This window comes from Manacus candei, unplaced genomic scaffold (genome assembly GCF_025592945.1).
Source record: "Manacus candei isolate 608988 ecotype Guabito, Panama unplaced genomic scaffold, ASM2559294v1 h1tg000018l, whole genome shotgun sequence".
Taxonomy (NCBI): Eukaryota; Metazoa; Chordata; class Aves; order Passeriformes; family Pipridae; genus Manacus; species Manacus candei.
The window spans coordinates 5,582,577-5,602,293 of NW_026138066.1; the positions used below are offsets into that span (position 1 = coordinate 5,582,577).

Sequence of the window (19,717 nt, forward strand, 5' to 3'; positions counted from 1 at the left end):
AAGCTTTACAGAGTATACCAGAGGGGAAAAAATTACCTTAATCTGCAGATATGGGTGACTGTGTGGCAAGTAATTTCGTTTCAATTAAGCCATGCACAGCTGTGCTAATAAATGTCACCATGTAAACAAAATCATAGGCAGATGAAACGCATTCTTTCAGGCAGGGTTCCAAACTCTTCAAAAGGCATTCTGACTGTTACCTCCTTGCTGCACCAGCTTAAAAACAAGCTAGGGAAAAATTTCTCTAAATTGAGCTATGTGTGTTCTGCCTTCCCTCTTCCCTTGTCCTTTTCTAAATTTTTTTTGCACCTATTGCCTAAACAGAAGGTGGCAGGGCCTTAAACTACATAAAGCAATTTTACTCTTTCCCCAAACTTGCCCTCCTGAGATGTTCTCCTTTTCTCTGTGGCAGAGTAAAGGTTCAGGCACAAGTTGCAGAGGAAGCTGGAACAGGTCTGATTCAGGACAGGATTACTGTGAAGAAGAGCAGAAAGATACAGAGAAGGAGGCTAGAAACATCCTCTTCCTACTTCTAATATCACACACTGTCTGCCAGACCTCATTTTACTGAATTATCACACACAAGCACCTGCCCCATCACAAGAAGACTCAAGGAGGCAGCCTAGGCTTCCAGGAAAATGATGAGTTCCCAAAGGACAGTCAGGTCACCAACGTGGCAGGTGCGTGCAGTGACATCAGTGAAGGAGTTCACGGATCTTAGGCCAATATGAATGCAGCAGGGTACTCTCACAATCACCCTGCCTGGTATACATGGGGAGTCCTGTAAGGGCAGGACCCCTAACACTGCAGAGAATGGGAGGTGTTTCAGGGCAGCTCCCAATACATGATTCCACTGGCAAATACCAGTTAGATTTTGTAGCAATGGTGTTTCCAGGGAAGAACACTGAAGAATGATAAAATATTAACTAAAAGGGTGAGAACAGCTCTACTTCCAGGTGTTTCTCTCTCTCCAAAGATTTCCTTGTAGAACACGACATAACCAAACAACACCCGTAACACACCATCCTTGGCACCCCCCACTACTGTATTCAGAGGCCTAGATCACTTCCACCACACAGGCACAAATGTCCCCACTCTAAGTTCCACAGTAGTAACCTGGCCTAGGAGTGCTGTGTGTTTTGTTTACTTTTTAGTGAGATACAGTCACAGGAAAGAGGAGGTAAAACATCTCTGCAGACCTACAGAGCGTCTCCCCAAGTACTCCTCAACTTAGAAATCATAGCCTCCACTACAGGAGATGCTTTGCAATGCCTGCTGTTGAAGTCTTCCTCCTCCCTCCCATTTCTTATACATTATCATACCATGAGGAACACACCAATAGTGGTAGTATGTGCCTAGGAAGCCAGAGCTCAGATGGAACTGGTGCTACTGATACTTCTTTTCAAAACACCCACTGATCTGACTACTCCAAAGTCAGGTTGCTTTATCTCTGTCTGTGCAACTCACGACGGAGCACAGAATTCTCACAGCGCCATGTAAATCCATCCGCCCCCTACCCAACTGCTTCTCCCTTCTCCCACATCCAGCTTTTCCACTGGCAGTTACCATTTACATTTTGCAGTAAGATACAACCACTCTTGAGTCTTTCAGCCTCCTGTCTTGCCTATTCAGGTGCATTAGATAAGGCATGATCTGCTTTCCCATCTGGAAATTTTGGACTCCCTCACAATACACACAATACCTTTGTACAGAGCAAAATCTGGCCTTCAGCTCCAGTGTCAGTCGGATGAAGGAGGAGGATGCTAGACAGAAAGCAAGACAGAAATGTCAAAGGAGCACAGAACATGTAGGATAAGGGAAAAGAGTAGGCAGGTCCCATAACCAACCCCACACAAGCCTGGTAAACAGGGCAGGCCATCTCAATAAGAATATGTATGTTAGGCTTTCTCTCAGAAAGCAAACTACTCCGAGGTTGGGCTGGAGGGAAATATCTGAGATTCATTTGTTTTCTCAGGAGAAGTGAAGATTTGCCAACTTCACATGTTTAGAACAGAGGAATTGTCTACATCAGCTCTCTGATGTGTGAAGAATAAGGAATACACAGAGTAAATAGGATTTCTACATAGTAAAATTCTACCAACAATTCCAACATAATCCCTGTCTAAAGGAACAGCGAATTCTGAATATTCCAGAGGGAAGGGTAAAGCTGACACAACACACTTATCCAAAATAAAACCTGTCCCATCATCATTGCTAGACCAAATAACATTTTCATCCTGCTGAACATGACTGTGCACTCTATTCTTACTCATATAAACATGTAATATAATCCTCCACATAAAATCTTGTTAAGATCGTTGCCCCAGTAATATGCAGTAGCAGCAAGTTCCATCAGTTAAGTTGAGAGCACAGAGAACATGATCCCACACTACCCTCATACCCAGCTTTTTGGAGAACTTATTCCGCATGTTTGGCACCACTGTAAAGAGGATATTAAGTGTTGAGATGAAAACCTCCACCACCGACAGACTGACAGCCCTTTGCAGGTAGCTCTGTGGAGAGATGAAAAGATTGGGTGCATAAACAGTGAAAGCAGCAGCTTCCTTCTGGCCTCCTGCCTGCCCAGAAAGTTAGATTTCTAAATCCAAACAAATGGAGTAACAGTTCTTTTACCAAAATGTCTGGCAGCAAGTACACAGGCTCATAGACCACTTCGAATGCAACTGACACTCCCCTCTGCCAATGATATGAGCTGCACTAACACTGCAAGACATTACACCAGACAAGAAACTTCTTCCAGATTCCAGCTGGCAACCAGTTAGGCCTTAATCCACAGTGACTAACATTACTGCCCACATTGCCCTGGAAGTAACTGCTCTTACGGGTCAGATGGCTAATTCTCCAGCATGGCATACAACACAGGACATATATTCAAGTTCAGCTGACTTCAGTAACACTTAACACTTGTGCTTCAGTGTTTCATTGAGCAGTGGCAAACATAGGCATTTCAGCTTTCTACAAAGGTCACTCCTACACTGTTTAGAACAGAATGACTCAACTCACTCTTGTAGCAGGTCACTGGACAATTTTCTCACAGTCCATTAATTTTTATGCAAGTTTAACGAGCAAGAAACAGCTTACTGACTCCAGCTTTGCCAAACTGGACATGCACCGCACCCTCACATCGGGGAGGAGAACAGCAATGCCACTGCATTTGTCTTGTTTGGTTAAGAAAACACCAATCAAAACATTCCCAACAACTGCAAGGATCCATACACCTGAATCTGTAGCAAAGCACAAGCAAAATTTACTAAACATTAGGAACCCCAACCATAGTTCCACTGTTTTGACAATTCTGCTTGAAGTGTCTTAGGGACAGGCCTGTATGGAGCACTAAAGCACACATTACTCTCCACTGCTATTTTCTAAATCATGTTCCTGGCCTTAGTGAAGCACAGTGCTTAGTACTGCCCTTGCTGTGCAGACTGGGCAGCCTCATCAGTACCTTCCGGAAAGAAGCATGAAAATGAAATTGCAGATGCAAAACACAGTTGCTCTCTGGGACACAGGCAAGTTTTGGAAAAGTGGCAGAATGGGAAACAACAGTTCAGGCACTCTTCATTTTCTGCAACATCCAGAGCTGCCATGGATCAGATAGCATGGTAGGTAGGTAATGGGGATTGCACAGCCTGAAGAAAGACAGTGCCATCTACATGGAAGCTTCATGAAATTTTCCACCCTCTGAGACCAAACATTTCCTTTTTGCATGAACTCTATATTTCCACATTTGGCTCTAGAGAGGTGGTAAATGCCACAGCTGTTCTTGGTTTACTCTACATTTTCTCTTCCCAAAAAACCATTTGCCCAACCCATTCTTGGGGCTTGAAAGCACCTTTCCAGGTACACAAGGAACACACTGAGTTCAAAAGAAACCCTACCATGACCATGGGGATGCAGAGACTGTCACAAATCCTCAACAGGAACTCAGAGAATTTGCTCAGCGTGTCCTTGCTCTCAGAGTTGGGGGCAGTGAAAGCGTTCTCCTGGGCCATGAAGTCACCCTGGAATTCCACTGCTAATCTACAAACACAAAGTGGACAACAGAGGAGAGAGGAATTTTCCTCACTCTGCAAAGGAAGTCAGGAGATACTAAATTTCCATCACAACTTTCACCATCAAGGACTCACAAACACTCAATAGGTTGGAAACACAGGAATCTGGCAATCACATAGAGTTGCCTCTTGAGTGAAGCTATTAAAAGTCATCAAGGTTGCACAACAGTACAAGCTGGGAAAGGAAGACAGTTTCTGTGAAGAAAGCATCTGCTGTGGGAAGCCCTAGTGTGGCAAGACTGGTTTTCAGCCAGGTGCACAATACAGCAAACCTTGTGAAAATCAGCCAAGGGACCATTCAGCTGATCTAAAATCCATGACAGAATCCAAGTGCCCTCAAAAACCACCACAAAACTCTGGGTCAGTGCAGAAAGGCATACCTGCTTCTGACTGAATTATCTCAGCCAAGCCAAACACAAGTGATGCAAGGCAAAAATGAAGTTGGCTGGACCACAACAACTGATCCTGATTCATACACAAACTCATCTACCGCTGTCTGCTGTGCAGCCAAGGGTGACAAATAACTCTCATCCAGCAAAACAGGAAAAGTTGGTGCCTACAGACCCATTTGTGGTAACAGGTCACAGCCACAAGCAAATCCAAGGCCAGCATCTGTTAAATGGTTAATCCCTTCTGGCAGCGAGACCACATACTCCAGGGTACAGGAATCTGTTTTCATACATACCTTCCAACAGTTCTTACACTGTCAGTAGTTTTGGCTAATTTTCAAGCAGTCCCTCAGAGCCCAAAGACATGAAATAAACTGATAGGTCCCAGGCAAATTTCATGGGAGACACATCCATGGCTCACAAAATTATCACTATTACTACTTCTCCCTCACTCTGCTGTTTCACTGACAATTGCCATGCATTTAATGCATCTGTGATACTTCCTTGGTGGGGCTGGGTGGAGGAACTCAGTTGCAAGGGCAAAAGAATGGACAGATGTGGACACACACCAGTCACCTGCCCACCTTCCTGACTTGTCCTCACCTGCAAGCATTTCTGAAACTTTCCAGGGTGTTGAGCAAGAACTGACACTGCCTCTGAGGGACTCTGCCGAGATTTCTGTTTGCTGGTTGACTCTGAGACACCGAGAATAGAAGATCACCCTGTTAAAGGAAAAAAGTCTTTAAAATCTTATGTTCACTTTCAGAAAAAATAGCAGCAGGAGGAACAACAGATTTCACTTCACTCACTTCTTTCACACAACTGTTTTTTCACTATTGTGCTTTGCCCAGGGAGGGCAGAGTTGGAGAGCTTGTGTGCTCTTCCTACGGAAGACAGTTACAGAGTTACTATTTCTGTACAGCCCTGTCTTTACAGCCTGTATTGCCATGATTTGATTTCATCTGAGTTTTAAACATCTCACCTAATGGACCTTAAAGCCCTTATGGGAAAACTTAGTATTTTTTTAAATTTTCTTTCTTCCAATTACTCTTCAGACAACACTGAACGGTTCTCCTTGCTTAGCCCTGAAATCTTAGAAGTTCCCTACTTTGGCTCAGATTTTTAAGCAACGATTCACGTACTAGCTCTTGTTCCCACAGCATCCTACCAAGTTCAGCCAGAAGCCAACTGAAGCATCAGAGTTAATAATTTCTCCAAAGTGGGAACAACTTGGTACTCAAAATCTGCTTTTAAGCCTTAACTTGTTGTGGTGGTCTTCTCCAAATACTACCAGAGGAGGGCACAGCTACACACTGATGCCTGGCAGTTCAGAACTCCTTTTCCATTTCATGCTGAGATACCTTAGCAGAGGTACAATCATTGACCCTTTTCTCCCTTTAAAGACAGTCTGGATATCCTCACTATCTGCCTAATTTCCTTCCTGTGAAGCTTCTAATTCTGAAAGGGACATCAAGCTCTGCATGTGTGCAAACAAAATGACCACATCTGCCTATGGGGCAGAAAGCAGTTCTGCCTTCTCCGGGCAGACAAGGCAAATATCTGGTACCACAGAACTTAGGTTTAAAGATAGTTCATCAAGAATTTGGAGCTCTGGTACTCCAACAATTTGTTCTTGTCACTACAGATGTGATCTAAACCTACATAGCTCTAAGCCTATCGCAAGAAGGCTCAGCCCTTGTCTTTCACTAGCTATCTGCAACTGGGGCTCTCCTCAGAAATGCAGAGGTCCCAGTACCACATCACACTAACTACAAATTCCAGGAACAGGAAAGAATTTACAGTTCAAACAATAGCTAACACCTCCCTTGCTGAGGGATCACAGTGCATATATGATGACACTCTTGATCTGAATGCAAAACAAGAGATGTTCATTGACAAAAAAATACATTGACCAATGCAGCCTACAAGGCAGAGTCCTGAAGAAGGGGAAGTTCCAATGACTTTGGAGTACTGGACACATAAGGAGAACAGCATACTCAAGCACTGCCCCACAAATCTTCATTGATTTAGAGGTAACATTTACCAGCATCTATCTTCATCTACTTCAAAGACAAAGTTTGGTACCATTTTGAGGCAAGAGGATCAAAAGAAGTATCAGAGAACCAAAGAGGTAAGAGGATAGAACACATACATAACATCCACATAGCGTGCTAGGAGGATCAACCCTGTCCTGCTTGGTCCTACCAACAAGCAACGGCCACTTTTAACTTACTGCATGCCTCTTGCTGCTCTGTGGTGGGGAAAGGTCAGCACATCGCTTCAGTGCTGCCTCCAGCAACTTCTGCAGCTCTTCATATGGGATTGGAGGGGAGCTCAGATGGTCCTTCCTGAACAAGCCAAGAGAAAGACAGTATGCACAGCCCCTGCTGGGGACTTCCCTGCTGGGAAGGTAACACCATCAGAAATAATTGCTCTTCTAATGTCAGTATGCCATTGCCACACCTCTCCAGCACAGCACAGTAAGGTCACAATATCTGAACTGTGCCTTCATCCACATGTGCACCCAAACATACTCTCACTGCACTCACTGTCTGTTCCCACTACAGTCAGGAAGCATATGACTATCCAGAGTCTTATGCTTGCTCTTATCAATCTGGATGGGGCACAGAGTGACAAAGCCATTGTACAAGCCTGCCTGGGACACCAGGTCCTTGCTGCAGTGAATTGCTGCCTATTGCAGTTTCATTGCCCTGGAAGCCTTCTGAGGTGGGTGGGAAGCTGGCTCTGCTGTACCCACGCCTGCCTCAGCCACAAGTCCCACTGCAGAGCATGCTCACCCACACAGCCACAGGGGAGCTGTAGAACCCAACATGGTATCAAAGTATCTATCTGAAAAAAAGCCTGTAAATACTTTCCTGCCTACCTCAGGAAAGCTGCCACAGCTCTCACAGCCTCCACTGCCACCTCCAGCACTGGGCAGTTCACTGTCTCCATCAAAACATCAATGGCTTCTATACATACACCTCGGTTTGTGAATAATTTGATTTCCATGGGTTGCCTGCGAAGAGGAAAACAGAGTAAGCAAGGAGAACGTTGTCAGATTTAGGTAACTGTGGTGCCCTTTTCTCATTTCACCAAATGGACAGCTGGGCTGTGTGGTTCCAGCCATGCCTTTCATTATTCAGAGCCAGCTGCTCTCAAGGAGGCACTCTCAGACTTGAGCAGGTAGAGGGTTTGCCACAAAGAGTGAACTTCAGCCAATCTGAAGCCCTACTATGATGAAAAAACCCACAGACAGGATAACTGTGACTACTCCAGTGAAGACTGACATGAAATGCACAAGAAAAACAAGCTTTGCAAAATCCAGTGATCTCTGTGCCTAGGACTTTATGCTCAGGCCATCTGCTCTGGCATTTGTGGGTTCATCTGGCAACTTATATTCTTGAGTGAACAAGCAAACATCACCATCCTAGAACAGGGACGATGCCATGAGAATAGCTTCTCTCACAGTCCTGTAGCACTTCTAATGCCAGATGGTGTCAGAAGGACAGGAACCTTAATGAACTTGAAAAGTAATCAGGAAAATAAACACACTCCAACTATTTTGACAATTCTTCTTCATAGTGAGCATTTTGGTCATCTGATCACCTTGTGCCCCAACAACTTTAAGCTTTCAGCACGAGAGCATAGAGGGATGGTAGGCCATTAACCCCATTACTGGACAGAGCTGTGTAAATGGCAGACTATGCTCATTTGGCTCCTGGCAAGTCAGGTACAGTTGGGAGGGCGGGGGAAGACAGGCAGCTACATGCACTAACAGCCTTGCCAAAGAGCCTCTCCAAAGTGTAGTAAGAAAAGCAGCACAGCATGACGGGAGCCAGACTTGGGAGCCAAAAGTATTCCAGTATTCCCTGGTATTCATTTTTCACAGTCATGCCTGACTAAAGCAAGCCATGAACACATGCTCGCACGCACAAATGGAAAAGTGAACTTCAGTAGAAATTACACTAGTAGCCCAGTTACATGGCAAAAAGGAAACAGAGGAAAAAATACTCTTTTTAGTCACTCAGTGGGATGGAAACCCAACTTGGCAGTAGCCTCATGTTCTGCTGTGAGAAAAAGCTCTGAGGTGGGCAAGGCAAGGAAAAGGCCTTGTGGAACTCGGGCATCAGGAGCCAAGCCATAAGTGATGCGCTGAACTTCCAACTTGTTCCTACTTATACTGTAATTCTGTTAATCCTCTGTATTTCCTTTCTTTAATCACTGACCTTCTGAAGTAAAACACATCAGGAAGAAAAAAGCCTTCACTGACTCATTCAGGGAGGAAAGGATGGAGGAGTACTGGTGACTCACTCAAGATGCACAAACCCACTTTCAGTATGGTGCACTGTGATGTCTTTGGGGCCCGGGAGGAAAGTGTGAAGGACGGCACTCTTGCAGCTTCCTGCAACCTCTCGTCTTTGGGCCCCACACTGTGCCTGCCACTCTGGTTATGATGGGAGAGACAAGAAGCACACCAGGGAGAGCTACCCACCATTCCTGACATACTGCCAAAGGGAACAGAATGTCCTGCTTGGACCTCATCAGAATGTGGGGCTCACTTACACAAGAGAATCCAGCTGCAAGCAAAAACCAAGAGGAGAGGTTCCAGCATAAGATCCCTTTCCCCACTATGAGAGTGTTTTAAATAAAACATAATTTCTAAGGCAAAGCTCAGAAATAGAATGGGTGTGCGAGAACATAAGAGTAACTGCACAGAGTGTTCTCTTTGTTTTACAAGCATAAACGCTGTAATTAGTGTTTCCCACATCCTGGCTTCTCTTTTTGACAGATCCCACACTGGTATCATCACACTGTTCTAGCACTGCTGCTTTTTCTTCTCCTTTTTACCCTGCCACTTGCTACAAAATTGACTATGACATTTCCAAAATTCAGCTTAAGGGCTCTCTTGGGGGAACTAAGTGGCAAAAACAAGACTCTGTCACTAGCATGACAGGACAGGAACAAGATCACAGAGGCAAGAACAGGAAGCACAGAAGAAAAACAAGCCAGTGTATATTATTTCTTAGCAGAAAACAAGAGGAAAAAATGACAGAAGACATTAATATTTCAGCTTAGAATTTGTTTTTGCAGTTTGAATTTAGCTCAGATGATGACAGAAGACTAGAGGCCATGGAATTTGCATACTTTGTTTTGTCACAGAAGTGCACTTAGCAGGATCTGGCCTGCTCACATATGCCTGGACCTTCCTGACCTTCCCTCCTGCTCTGTCTACAGCTGAAAAGAGATTTCACCTCCCAGATAGACGGGGAAGCAGGAAGATGCAGATATACTGACGGATGCAGGCACAAAGAGGACAAGCTGGAAGGTTCAGAAACAACCATCAGGCCCTTCTTTGCAAGAATAAGGGAGGTGCAATTGTTCAGCATCATCTTTCAAACACAAAGGCTCCAGAAGTGTGTAGATATTTGGCCTCAGAAGAAAACCTTAAAAAGCAGAAGCACCACAGCCCCCATTTTAGGGGGGCAGGCACTCTGCCTGTGCAAGCCTGTCAGGGTACTCCCTTACCGTTTTAGTATTTCAGTGAAGAGCAGGAGCCCTTGTTTGTGCAACTCCACATTGTTCATCTGCAGGACATCTTGGAGACTCCGCACCAGAGATTCAATGCCTACACATGTTCAAGAGAAGTCACAGAGAGGCTTTTAACATCCCAGATTCCAGGATGGACAAAACTAGTTTTTAAAAGGAAGGAAGATTTGAACAATTATTATTCACTGACAGAAACAACTGTCCAAAACTCTTGAATGTTCACTCAGCTCCCTGACAATATGCCTTAATCTCCACTGATAGAAGTAAATCTAAAAGAACAGAAGGAATTTAACCATTCTTCCTAAATCTACTCTTGGCATGTCCACAGAAATACACCTAATGGTAACTCAGCTAGTGTCAGTCATGATAACTGGTTATTATAATGAATTAATGCTCATCAGGAACTCACTAGGACAATGGCACTGTAAATTCAAGCTATGCTGGACATCACAAACACATCTGATAGATATTAATTTCCAGTCCTTTATCCATCCTGACTGGAAATTGTGACTGTGTGTAGAGCGTTGAAATTCAGCTAGAGGCACAAGCATTACTGTAGTCACTCTGTCAGAAAAGCTGATGACTCACCATAGACAGTGTGACACTTTGAGAAGAAAAGGCGCTCTTCAGTCAGGAGGAGCAGGCAGCAATACACTGACCAGATGAGGACTTCACTTTTGCACAAGAGACATTCAAACAGGAACTCTGTAAACACATACACACACAAATGAGGTCACCCCGGTAAGAGGCAGGCTGCTCTCAGCATGCATGGCACAGCTGCTCCTAGAACAGAGCAGAGGCAGGAGGAGGAAAGGAGGCAGCATAGCAACAGCCGCAGGGAGAACGGCTGTATTATGAAATGGCGGGAATGGAGAATGGAGTAGATGCTCAGGGTTATGCTAGTCTTCAAAACAAGGTGACTGGAGAGCAGAGACCCATGGGCAGGCTCCTTCCTAGCACAAACTCAGCAGGCAGGAAGGAGCTGAATTGTGGATCTAGACTTTGGTTCAAATGAAAAGCCACTAAGCAAGCTTTAGCACAGATGTAGTGATCTTTTTTTCCTCAGAACTTTTACATCTCCCAAAGAATTTGTATAATGAAAGTATTTCTGTCTTCTGGGATTACAGAAAAATAATAAACCATCTCTCACAGCTGCAATCGAAGCTAAATCCTAGAACAAATTCTGTGCAAACTTACAATATTTAGTGGAATGAGATAAAACTGAAGTCTGTTTACGCTTGTATCTAAGGTCCTGCAAGAAGCACCTTGACCTCAAGGATTTGTCCAAATTCTCACTGTGGAAACTACATTCTGCCTGTTGACAGCTGCTTCTATACTTTCAGATGAAAACTTACTCTCCCCTTCTACTCTTAAAATCACATCAGCCATTTCTATTGGTATAAAATGGTCACCACGCAGATTGTGCCACCAGTGGATATCATGGAACCAGACTGATTCCTAAAACAAACAGCCAGGGAGGGCTTTGATACTTGGAGACGAACAATAAGATGCTACTGCATCTCTTCACCTGGAACATCCGCATGGATAAAAGCAGGAGCATATCTGCTGGGAGAGTGAACCAGCACTGCAGCCATACAGTGAGAACTTGCTGCCTGCAACATCTCATCTCTGGTCAACAAAAGCTGTTGGGAAATGAAAGTCAAAAGGAGAGAGGAGGTCAACTATGCAGCTATGAGTAGGAAAGTTTCCTCTTCATTTTAAAATTTTAAACATAAATTCTCTCTTTTGGCATATACTTCACAGATTAAACCCGCTAAGGCAAGATAAAACACTGAAACAAAGACACTCAAAAAAGTACAAAATGAGAACCACAACAGAAGATATCATGAGTAAGAACAGCTCTGCCCCCATGCTTAGTCATGCGGGCATTGCAAGTGCTGTATCAGACCTCAAGTGTGAATGAGTAAAATCATCTGAGGCCAGGAGTAAAATTTTCCCCACTCCAGGATGCAGGAATGAACAGGAGGTGATCTAAAGAGGTGTCCCCATTTCTCACTGCAGCCTCTGTTGCTGGTGTTATCAACAGAACACCCTGCCTTATATATATATAATGACTTAGAAAAAGATTCAATACAGGCCATCAAGTTATTTATGTCTACCAACAATTCACTACTACTTCAGCAATCACCTTTTTGAGAACAAGTGGCAGTGGATTTTCCCCTTCTAAAAAGTCTGGGTTCTCAGTCTCCTCCTCTGTCTTTGAATTATTCATAAGAATAGATACAAAATGGTCAGATTTCAGCAGCTCCTTTAGCAAACCTGCAAAAGGGGGAGCAAGAGTGAGCACCATACTGGGCAAAGTAAGGATTATACTAACACAGGAGTATTTACAGGCTAGGACTTGTTGCCAACTTCCTCCCCTTTCCAGCACTCCTAACAAAGGTACTCACCTCCAGTTTAGGGAGCTTGTTTTCACTACGTCCCCAGATTCTGCCATGAACCACAGTTCTTGCAACCCCTTGTTGCTGATGCTTTTTGCTGGCTCTGATCTGCTCTCTGTTCCTTCTCAGAGACATGTATGTACAGGGGTACATGATCTCAGGAGCCCTCTACTTGCATTATCTTCCATTAGTACCCACACCTTAAACTGTTTCTTGGGAGAGCTCTTGACCTTCATTCTTCCCTAGCAGTCAGTGACCCTAGTGACTCGACATTTTTCCTGAAACACTTTCTAGAGAACTGGCATTTATCTTCCCCTACTATTTTCACAGGCTCTTACTGAAACAACTGCATTTAGCTAAAGGATATACAGACACACACAAAAATCCTCAGAAGAATAGTATAGATCACTGCTACAGGTATTGATGCAAATCATCAGTACATGTCAGTACAAATTCAAAGGGGTATCATCTGAGCTATAGAATTCTACTCTCAAAGGAATCATCATCCATTTCTAGTAGCTGAACAGATGATCTGAGGAGCAATCCAGTTCCTGCTTGCCTCCTACAAGAAAAATTAATTCCCTGGATGGTTTACAAACAAGGAATGTCAGAAGGGCTGAAATTGTGCTCCCCAGCAACAGTTGATATGTGTAGTTGGAAGCATAACTGCAAGAATATGCCACATTATCTTTGTAACCAAAATAATATGATGCTCCACATCTGAAGACTGTTGTTTGTTAGACTCCATCCCTCTGCTCTATAAAACCCACCTGCCCATGCACAGCGTTTGCACTCAAACACTTTGAGGGATGGTCAGGCCACAGCACAAGATCTGAAGAGACTCTGAAGATTAGTCAGTGCTGGGCAAATGTGGGGCTCAAGAGACAACAGGGGGCTGGGGGTGCTCAGCAGCAGGTCTGGTCCATGTGATTGCCATGGAATAACAGAAAGGACAGACTGCTTCGGACAAGCAGCAAAAAGATCCTCTAGAGAGAACAACCCACATTAGAGCGTCTAAACCAGCCAAGGATTTCTTCCTCATTTTAAGCCTTCCCTTGCACCTTGCAGGTTTCTCTCAGCAATGCCTTACCCAAACAATTAACCTGCAGCTCCTTTGTCTGCGCACACCCCAGGGTATTCAGGAAGAGACTACACAGCCTTTCTTCGAAGTGTGCTGAGAGCCGTTCTGTGCCAACAGGAGAAGAGTACAGCTTGCCATACAAGTAGCAGACAGCAGCCTTTATACCCTCATTTGGGTACATCAAGCCCGTCAGCAGATGATCCACTAAATTACCTAGGATGAGGAACAGAAACAGCAAACATTCGCTGGCATTTTAAAAGCACCAACCTATTTCCCTTGAAAACTTGCAAAAGCCCCCGGGACAGACCGGTGTATGCAGATGAATGAATGCCACAATCAAGTGATGTGCTCAGCACCTTTTGACCCTCAGAGCAGAGGCACAGTAATAAAGGCTAGTGGAGCTCACTGTTCACCACATGAGGATCCATCATCTCAGCTACCTCCACAAACAGCTAAGTTTGCTCACCAGACCACTAGGGGCTGGATCAAGCTAAAAAAAATAAATGTATGTTGCCTGTGAAGCAGACCCACAACCCCAGTTCAGAGAGGCTGCTTTTGCCTGGCTGGCTAAGAGCACGATGACGAGCTTGCTATAAAGGTTCTGACCTGCAACCCAGGAGGCCTGAATGCCACTCTTGACTTCTGGACAGGCTTCTTGTGTGACCTTCATGAATTCACCCAGGGGAATGGGGAGTGAATGCACGCGTGTGCATATTAGGGCTGTGAAAACCACCCTTCAGTGGGACATGACATATTACTCACTGTGCTCTACCACCAGTAGATCAGCAAAGCCTGGAATGGCATCTGCCAACTTGCCCAAGAGAGCGAATGTGGGCAGGCTGCTTCTCATGGTAGTTGCTTTGCACAGCTGTAGAGGAGACAGAGAAAGAAAATGTTTCACTGATGAGGATACATCCAAAGGCAGAAATGCACCTAAACCAGCAAGCTCTCAGTGATGCATAATCCCCCAGCACAGGATCTTTTCCTAAGATGGGTCCTCTTCACCACTTAAAATAAAACACAGGAAAACCCTGAACACAGCATTAACTCTCAAAAATGTCTTTAAATTAATTCAAGGGATCTCTTGCTTCTTGCTCCTCTTCCTCTCTCTCCCCTCCATGGGACCATCTTAAACTTAGGAACGAAGAGAGCAAGAGCCCATGGCACAGGCTCCTCACATAACTGAAACTGATAGGAAAAGAAAAACCTGAGTAAGGCATATAGCTTCATAAGTGTATCATGAGCCATATGGCTGCAATACATCGTGGGAACAATAGAAAAACTCCAGGGTAGACACCAACAGTGCCAACATCACAGCAGGGGAGCTGGCACTAGGACATCCAAGGCCAGGTTGGATGGGGCTTTGAGCAACCTGCTCTAGTGGAAGGTGTCCCTGCCCATGGCAGTGGGGTTGGAACTGGATGATCTTTAAGGTCCCTTCCAACCCAAACCATTCTATGATTCTGTGATCCCACTGCAGCAGATGCTACATCCCAGTGCAGCAGCTGCAGTCTTGCAGGGTCACTCATTTCTCACTCCCTGAAGGACTGAGAGGAAGAGCAGGAGAATTCATCTTCACTGACCTCCTTTTGGCTTTCATTCAAAATGCAGCATAAGTACTGTTCTGACTTCAGCTCCACCACAAGCCGCACCAGAACTAGGCAGAAGAAACAGGATCAGTAATACACACACAAGAGCACTCACAATCCATCTTCCACGGGGCTTAAGCAGACCAGTGAGCAAAGAGCTTAGAAATTAAATGAGCGCAGAGGTGCTGCGAGAACAGGGTATCATTGGCATTCCCAGCTCTATTACTTCTGATAGCCCAGCTCAAGCTCTCTGCGGCACCATTACAGCAGTCCCATTCTGGCTGCACTACAAACCATGCATGGAAATGAACTGCAAGCAATAAACTGAACATCAGGACAGCAAGGAACCTGGAAGGGAACAAAGCTCTAACTTTAAAAAAGCATTGAAATTTCTGGTCATTGAAGAGAGCAGGCTTCCTACAGTATTAAAATTGGCCTTTAAAAAATTTATCTTTCCAGACAAGATATCAGAACTGAAATTTCTGAGGATCCTTAGAGTCAGAGTCAGAGCTCCTCCTCCAGCTACTACTGTCCCTGAGATTAAGTGAAGTCTATCAGCCATTCCACCCCACTGCAGTTATCCTATATACCTCACCAGAAAGCAAGGCCCCAGTCACCTTTGTGGTGTTGTTCACCTCCTCAGCCCCAAGTGCTGTTATTCTTGGTTCACTGAAACTTTTAAGAACTCTGTCAGCTCTGTCCTAATAAGAGGAATCAACAAGAAACTGTGTTTGCCAGGCACTGGCTGCATATCACCTGGGATGTGCAAACCACAAGGGAGTTGCCTGATGCTGGCAGGCTGCCTCTGCCTCCACACATATACCAGCAGACTAGTTTCAGGAAGCAAGTTCCTCTTCCAGTACTTCTACAACTGGGCACCTGAATGTTCAGCAGATAAATTTTTTCAATAGCGCCTTTAGTGAGACACTGCAGAACATTGTTCCACAGGATTTGGTAAGGCTGTCTTGGATGTATCTTGCTGTCGTGGCATGACTCGTTTGGAAAACATACACTTTTGATTTGTATCCTAGAAAAGCATCATAAAAAAAAAAGTACCAGAGACTTTGGGGTTCACCATTTCTTGGTATATCCAGGGCAATACTGGAGGTTTATCTAGGAGAACTACTTCAGCTAATGAGCTGTGCATCTCAGCAGAATCATATCTTGAGACATGTGATTTATAGAGAGTTTAATGGCCATTTCTTGCCCAAAACTCTCGGAATCTCTAAAAGCTTTCAAGAGTTAAGTAACACTAATTTAAAATTTCTCTGTTTGAGAACATCCATCTCTCAACACACTGCTAACATGACAGAAAGACTTCTCACCTTTTCAACATCATTTTAAGCAAGTATCTGAAAACTAAAACCCCTCTGGATAAAGCTTGTCACACCTCCTTTCACCTTTCATGGCTGGACATGAAATGCATCACTGCATTGCTAATATCACTAGACTCATCAGAGATGTCCAAGGTCAACTGGACTGCAGAGATTTCTTTGTCAGCCCTGCAGATGTTTCCTTCAGATTTCAAATTAGGGACTCCTCACAAAGAGGAATCTGCAGCCTGTGCAGCTAAATCCCAAATACCCTCTTGTCCTGAGGAGAAAGCAGTAGATCCCATGGACTTCCATTTTTTTGAGACTTTGGTCATTGTTTACCACTGCTACCCATCTGACACTAAATTCATGGCACACACAGAACCTGTAAGAGAAATGTTAAATGTTTGATTCTGCATGCACTCCTCTGCCCCCAAAAATGGGAACAGATTGCTTGTTACTGTTGCACAGATAGGCAGTAGATGGTCTTCCCCATTCAAGCTGTGTAGAAGCCAAGCATCTCACTGTAGTTATCAGACAAGACAGATCCTCTGTTCAGAAACTGCCAATACTTGAGATGTGCCATCTGTCTCTTACCTTCTACTAACAGGTCCAGGGCACCACTGTCTTCCACAGTATGCAACATCCCTAAAAAATAAACCACAATAGGTCATGGAGCTCATTCCTGCTTGTATCACCAGTGCTGTAATTCCTTCTTGTAAGAAAGAGCTGTAAATTTTTTTCAGAACTGTTTCATATTCCCTGCTTCTCATGACACCAGCCTGACTTTGTCAGGGGAAGGTGGATACTCTCAAGGAGTATCGCAAAAGGTGCCTCCATAAGCAGGACACAGGGACGTGAGGCATTTGGTTCTCTTGCAAATCTTTTATGTACTTTATAGTTGAAGTCAATGGCTCCACCTATGTCAGGGAACATGCAACTACTGCCATCGTCACATCTCACTGTGTGTATCCGATATTACACATCTGAAACAACACTCTGGAATGACGGAAGTTAAAACCCAGCTGTGAGTTTCTGTCCTTTCTATCCTCCATTTATACTAATTACTATGAACAGTTCTCTCCCTCCACAGTACTGAAAAACCTGAAACCAAATCTGAACACCAGGTTTAAAGTATATGGAAACTATTCCAACATTAAATTGACCTTGAAGACACCGTAAGTTATTTGTACGATGAGAGCATAAAATTGGATATATTAAAATAAACCCCTGCTTCACCCCAGGAGACAAGAAACTCTACCTCCCAGCTCCTTCCAACTTCAGGTGCCTACAGCATCAAGTTCAGACTCCCTCTTCTAACACACCAAACCACTTGTTTCAACATATCCAATCAAACTGAACGACCTCTCCTCTGAAGACTCCGTGATCTCTTGGAAATTTGACCAACTAAAGCAATGTTATGACAGGCAAATAAATTACTTATTTCCTTCCTCATCTGCCCAATCCTTAGTAATTCTAGAAATTATTTACATATGGCATTAGGAACTGTTGCATTATTAGCTTCATGAAATTCGCCACTTTCTCATATGTAAGACTCCACACTACACCTCCCTTCTCTTAACCCTCTTTCTTCTGCCTGTGCTTATCCCAATATTCTCTCTCAAAAAAAAAAAAAAGAATGTATTTTCTTGAATTCACTATTAATACTTCCTCCACATCACTGCTCAAACTTTTGGGGGGACCCTCTTATACTCTTGCACCAAATGATCCTTTGTTCATCCAAGTACTACACAAAAGGTACATGCCATTGTTTGTAGCCCCAAGCTTAGACTGGGATTCCAATTGCTCTAGGAGTTACACCAAGTACAGTAAAATCCCAAAGCTGTACTCAAACCACCCAATTACAAAGCTTCTTAGAGAGAGAATTATTTAAAAGCAGACGAGCACTGAAATGCAAGCACAGTTCCCCTGTCTTCTGGGGTATTTTGTGTTAGGGCCATACAATGTAGAGCTGAACTGGCTATAAGCACAACTTTCTTCACTTCTCTATAGGATTATGTGTGCAGACAGCACTCAATAAAATTTGTGCAGTGGGGAGAACTAAACCTGCACAAAGTTCTGTTTCTAACAAAGATGCTTCCAAAACATGCAAAACACAATTTGTGGGAAAACAACCAGGAAAACACTATTTGAATTATTCAGTGTTTCAAGGCAGGGAAAGGGTTTTGTAAGTCACTTTCCCCCAAAGAAAAAGAATTATCTGTGATATGCAAATGAGATAGTGGAATTAAAGGAATCTGGTATATTTGCTCTTTGAAGGCACTCATATTCATATCCTCCACCTTTCTCTTCCTGCCTTACTGTTCCCTCATTTAGACCATTATTTCTTCTCCATCCAAGATTTTAGATGAAATTTCAAAATGTTTTCCATACCACTGCTATGCAAACAGAAACCAGTAAGAGATGTTCAAGATCACAGACACTGTTACTGGAAGGGCATTTTCTGACACTATTCTGCTGTAAGGTTGACCCACCAGAAAGAAGCAGGTATTACAGTTGTATGGCTACAGGATTTGTAGAGATTTAAAGTGATGGTGTGAAAACCCACTATGAAGATTTGTATTTTGCAGAGTCAATATTAAATCCTGCAGCACCTTTTTAACCTCACACTTTCATTTCTATATGAATCTTCAAAGAACTCCACAGTTCAGCACGATGAGAAAACCCTGAGGCATGAGACCCGAATGGAGGGCATTCAGGGAAGAGTCATAGGCCAGCTACCCCCTGTTCTCTAGAAAGAAACTTTACAGATATGTCTGGATACTTTGGAAAGCTGCAAGAGCTTTATGAACATGCCAATCCTACTCCTCGGGGAATGAAGAAACTAATTAATCTATTCTAAATCAGTGACAGGCAGCTTTCCCCAAGGAGTAATGACATACCTAACAGAATGGTGGAAGAGGTAGGCACCTCGGTATTCTTTTGCTTGGGTTTTTTTTGGTTTTTTTGTTTTTTTTTTTTTGCTTCAAATGTGGAGAAGTTTTACACCTCTAACAAAACGTAACTGCCTCCTCCCTGCTGCTGCACTAGGGCTCAGCAGAGCTCTTACCAAAGAGAGTTCCTATCAAATGCATGCAGACCCTCTCGTCCGGTGCCAGCAGCTGGACGACTGGCAGTGCCTGCCAGGCCAGGGCATCCTGGAGACGGGACAGGACATGCTTCTTGCGCACCAGCTGCAGATCAAAGACAGCAGCCTGTCAGCCCTTGGGCCCGAGCCCTGCGCTGCTCCCACCACCCCGGGGGGGGGGAAAAGGGCCACCAGGGCCCGGTGCTGAGGTGACAGGCCTGGCCCAGGGCCG

At 44.2% G+C, this 19,717-nt stretch overlaps 1 protein-coding gene across 3 annotated transcripts in view; it reads right to left on the bottom strand.

Annotated features, from left to right (window-relative positions):
* The window catches only part of LOC127469932 (coiled-coil domain-containing protein 134-like), a 45,120-nt gene that overhangs the window by 25,041 nt on the left and 362 nt on the right, over window positions 1–19,717 (bottom strand). For 2 of the 3 annotated variants that reach the window (XM_051784841.1, XM_051784837.1), the window contains exons 2-17: window positions 19,468–19,591; window positions 16,995–17,045; window positions 15,079–15,152; window positions 14,258–14,363; window positions 13,505–13,708; window positions 12,162–12,292; window positions 11,541–11,655; window positions 10,601–10,717; window positions 9,992–10,091; window positions 7,347–7,481; window positions 6,696–6,810; window positions 5,066–5,184; window positions 3,900–4,041; window positions 2,402–2,513; window positions 1,703–1,763; window positions 380–474 (exon numbers count right to left, since the gene is read on the bottom strand). In XM_051784841.1, coding sequence (XP_051640801.1) covers window positions 380–474; window positions 1,703–1,763; window positions 2,402–2,513; window positions 3,900–4,041; window positions 5,066–5,184; window positions 6,696–6,810; window positions 7,347–7,481; window positions 9,992–10,091; window positions 10,601–10,717; window positions 11,541–11,655; window positions 12,162–12,292; window positions 13,505–13,708; window positions 14,258–14,363; window positions 15,079–15,152; window positions 16,995–17,045; window positions 19,468–19,591 — 1,801 coding nt within the window. Of the gene's footprint in view, window positions 1–379; window positions 475–1,702; window positions 1,764–2,401; window positions 2,514–3,899; window positions 4,042–5,065; window positions 5,185–6,695; window positions 6,862–7,346; window positions 7,482–9,991; window positions 10,092–10,600; window positions 10,718–11,540; window positions 11,656–12,161; window positions 12,293–13,504; window positions 13,709–14,257; window positions 14,364–15,078; window positions 15,153–16,994; window positions 17,046–19,467; window positions 19,592–19,717 lie in introns of all 3 variants that reach the window. The other variant, XM_051784836.1, reaches the window with a different exon arrangement.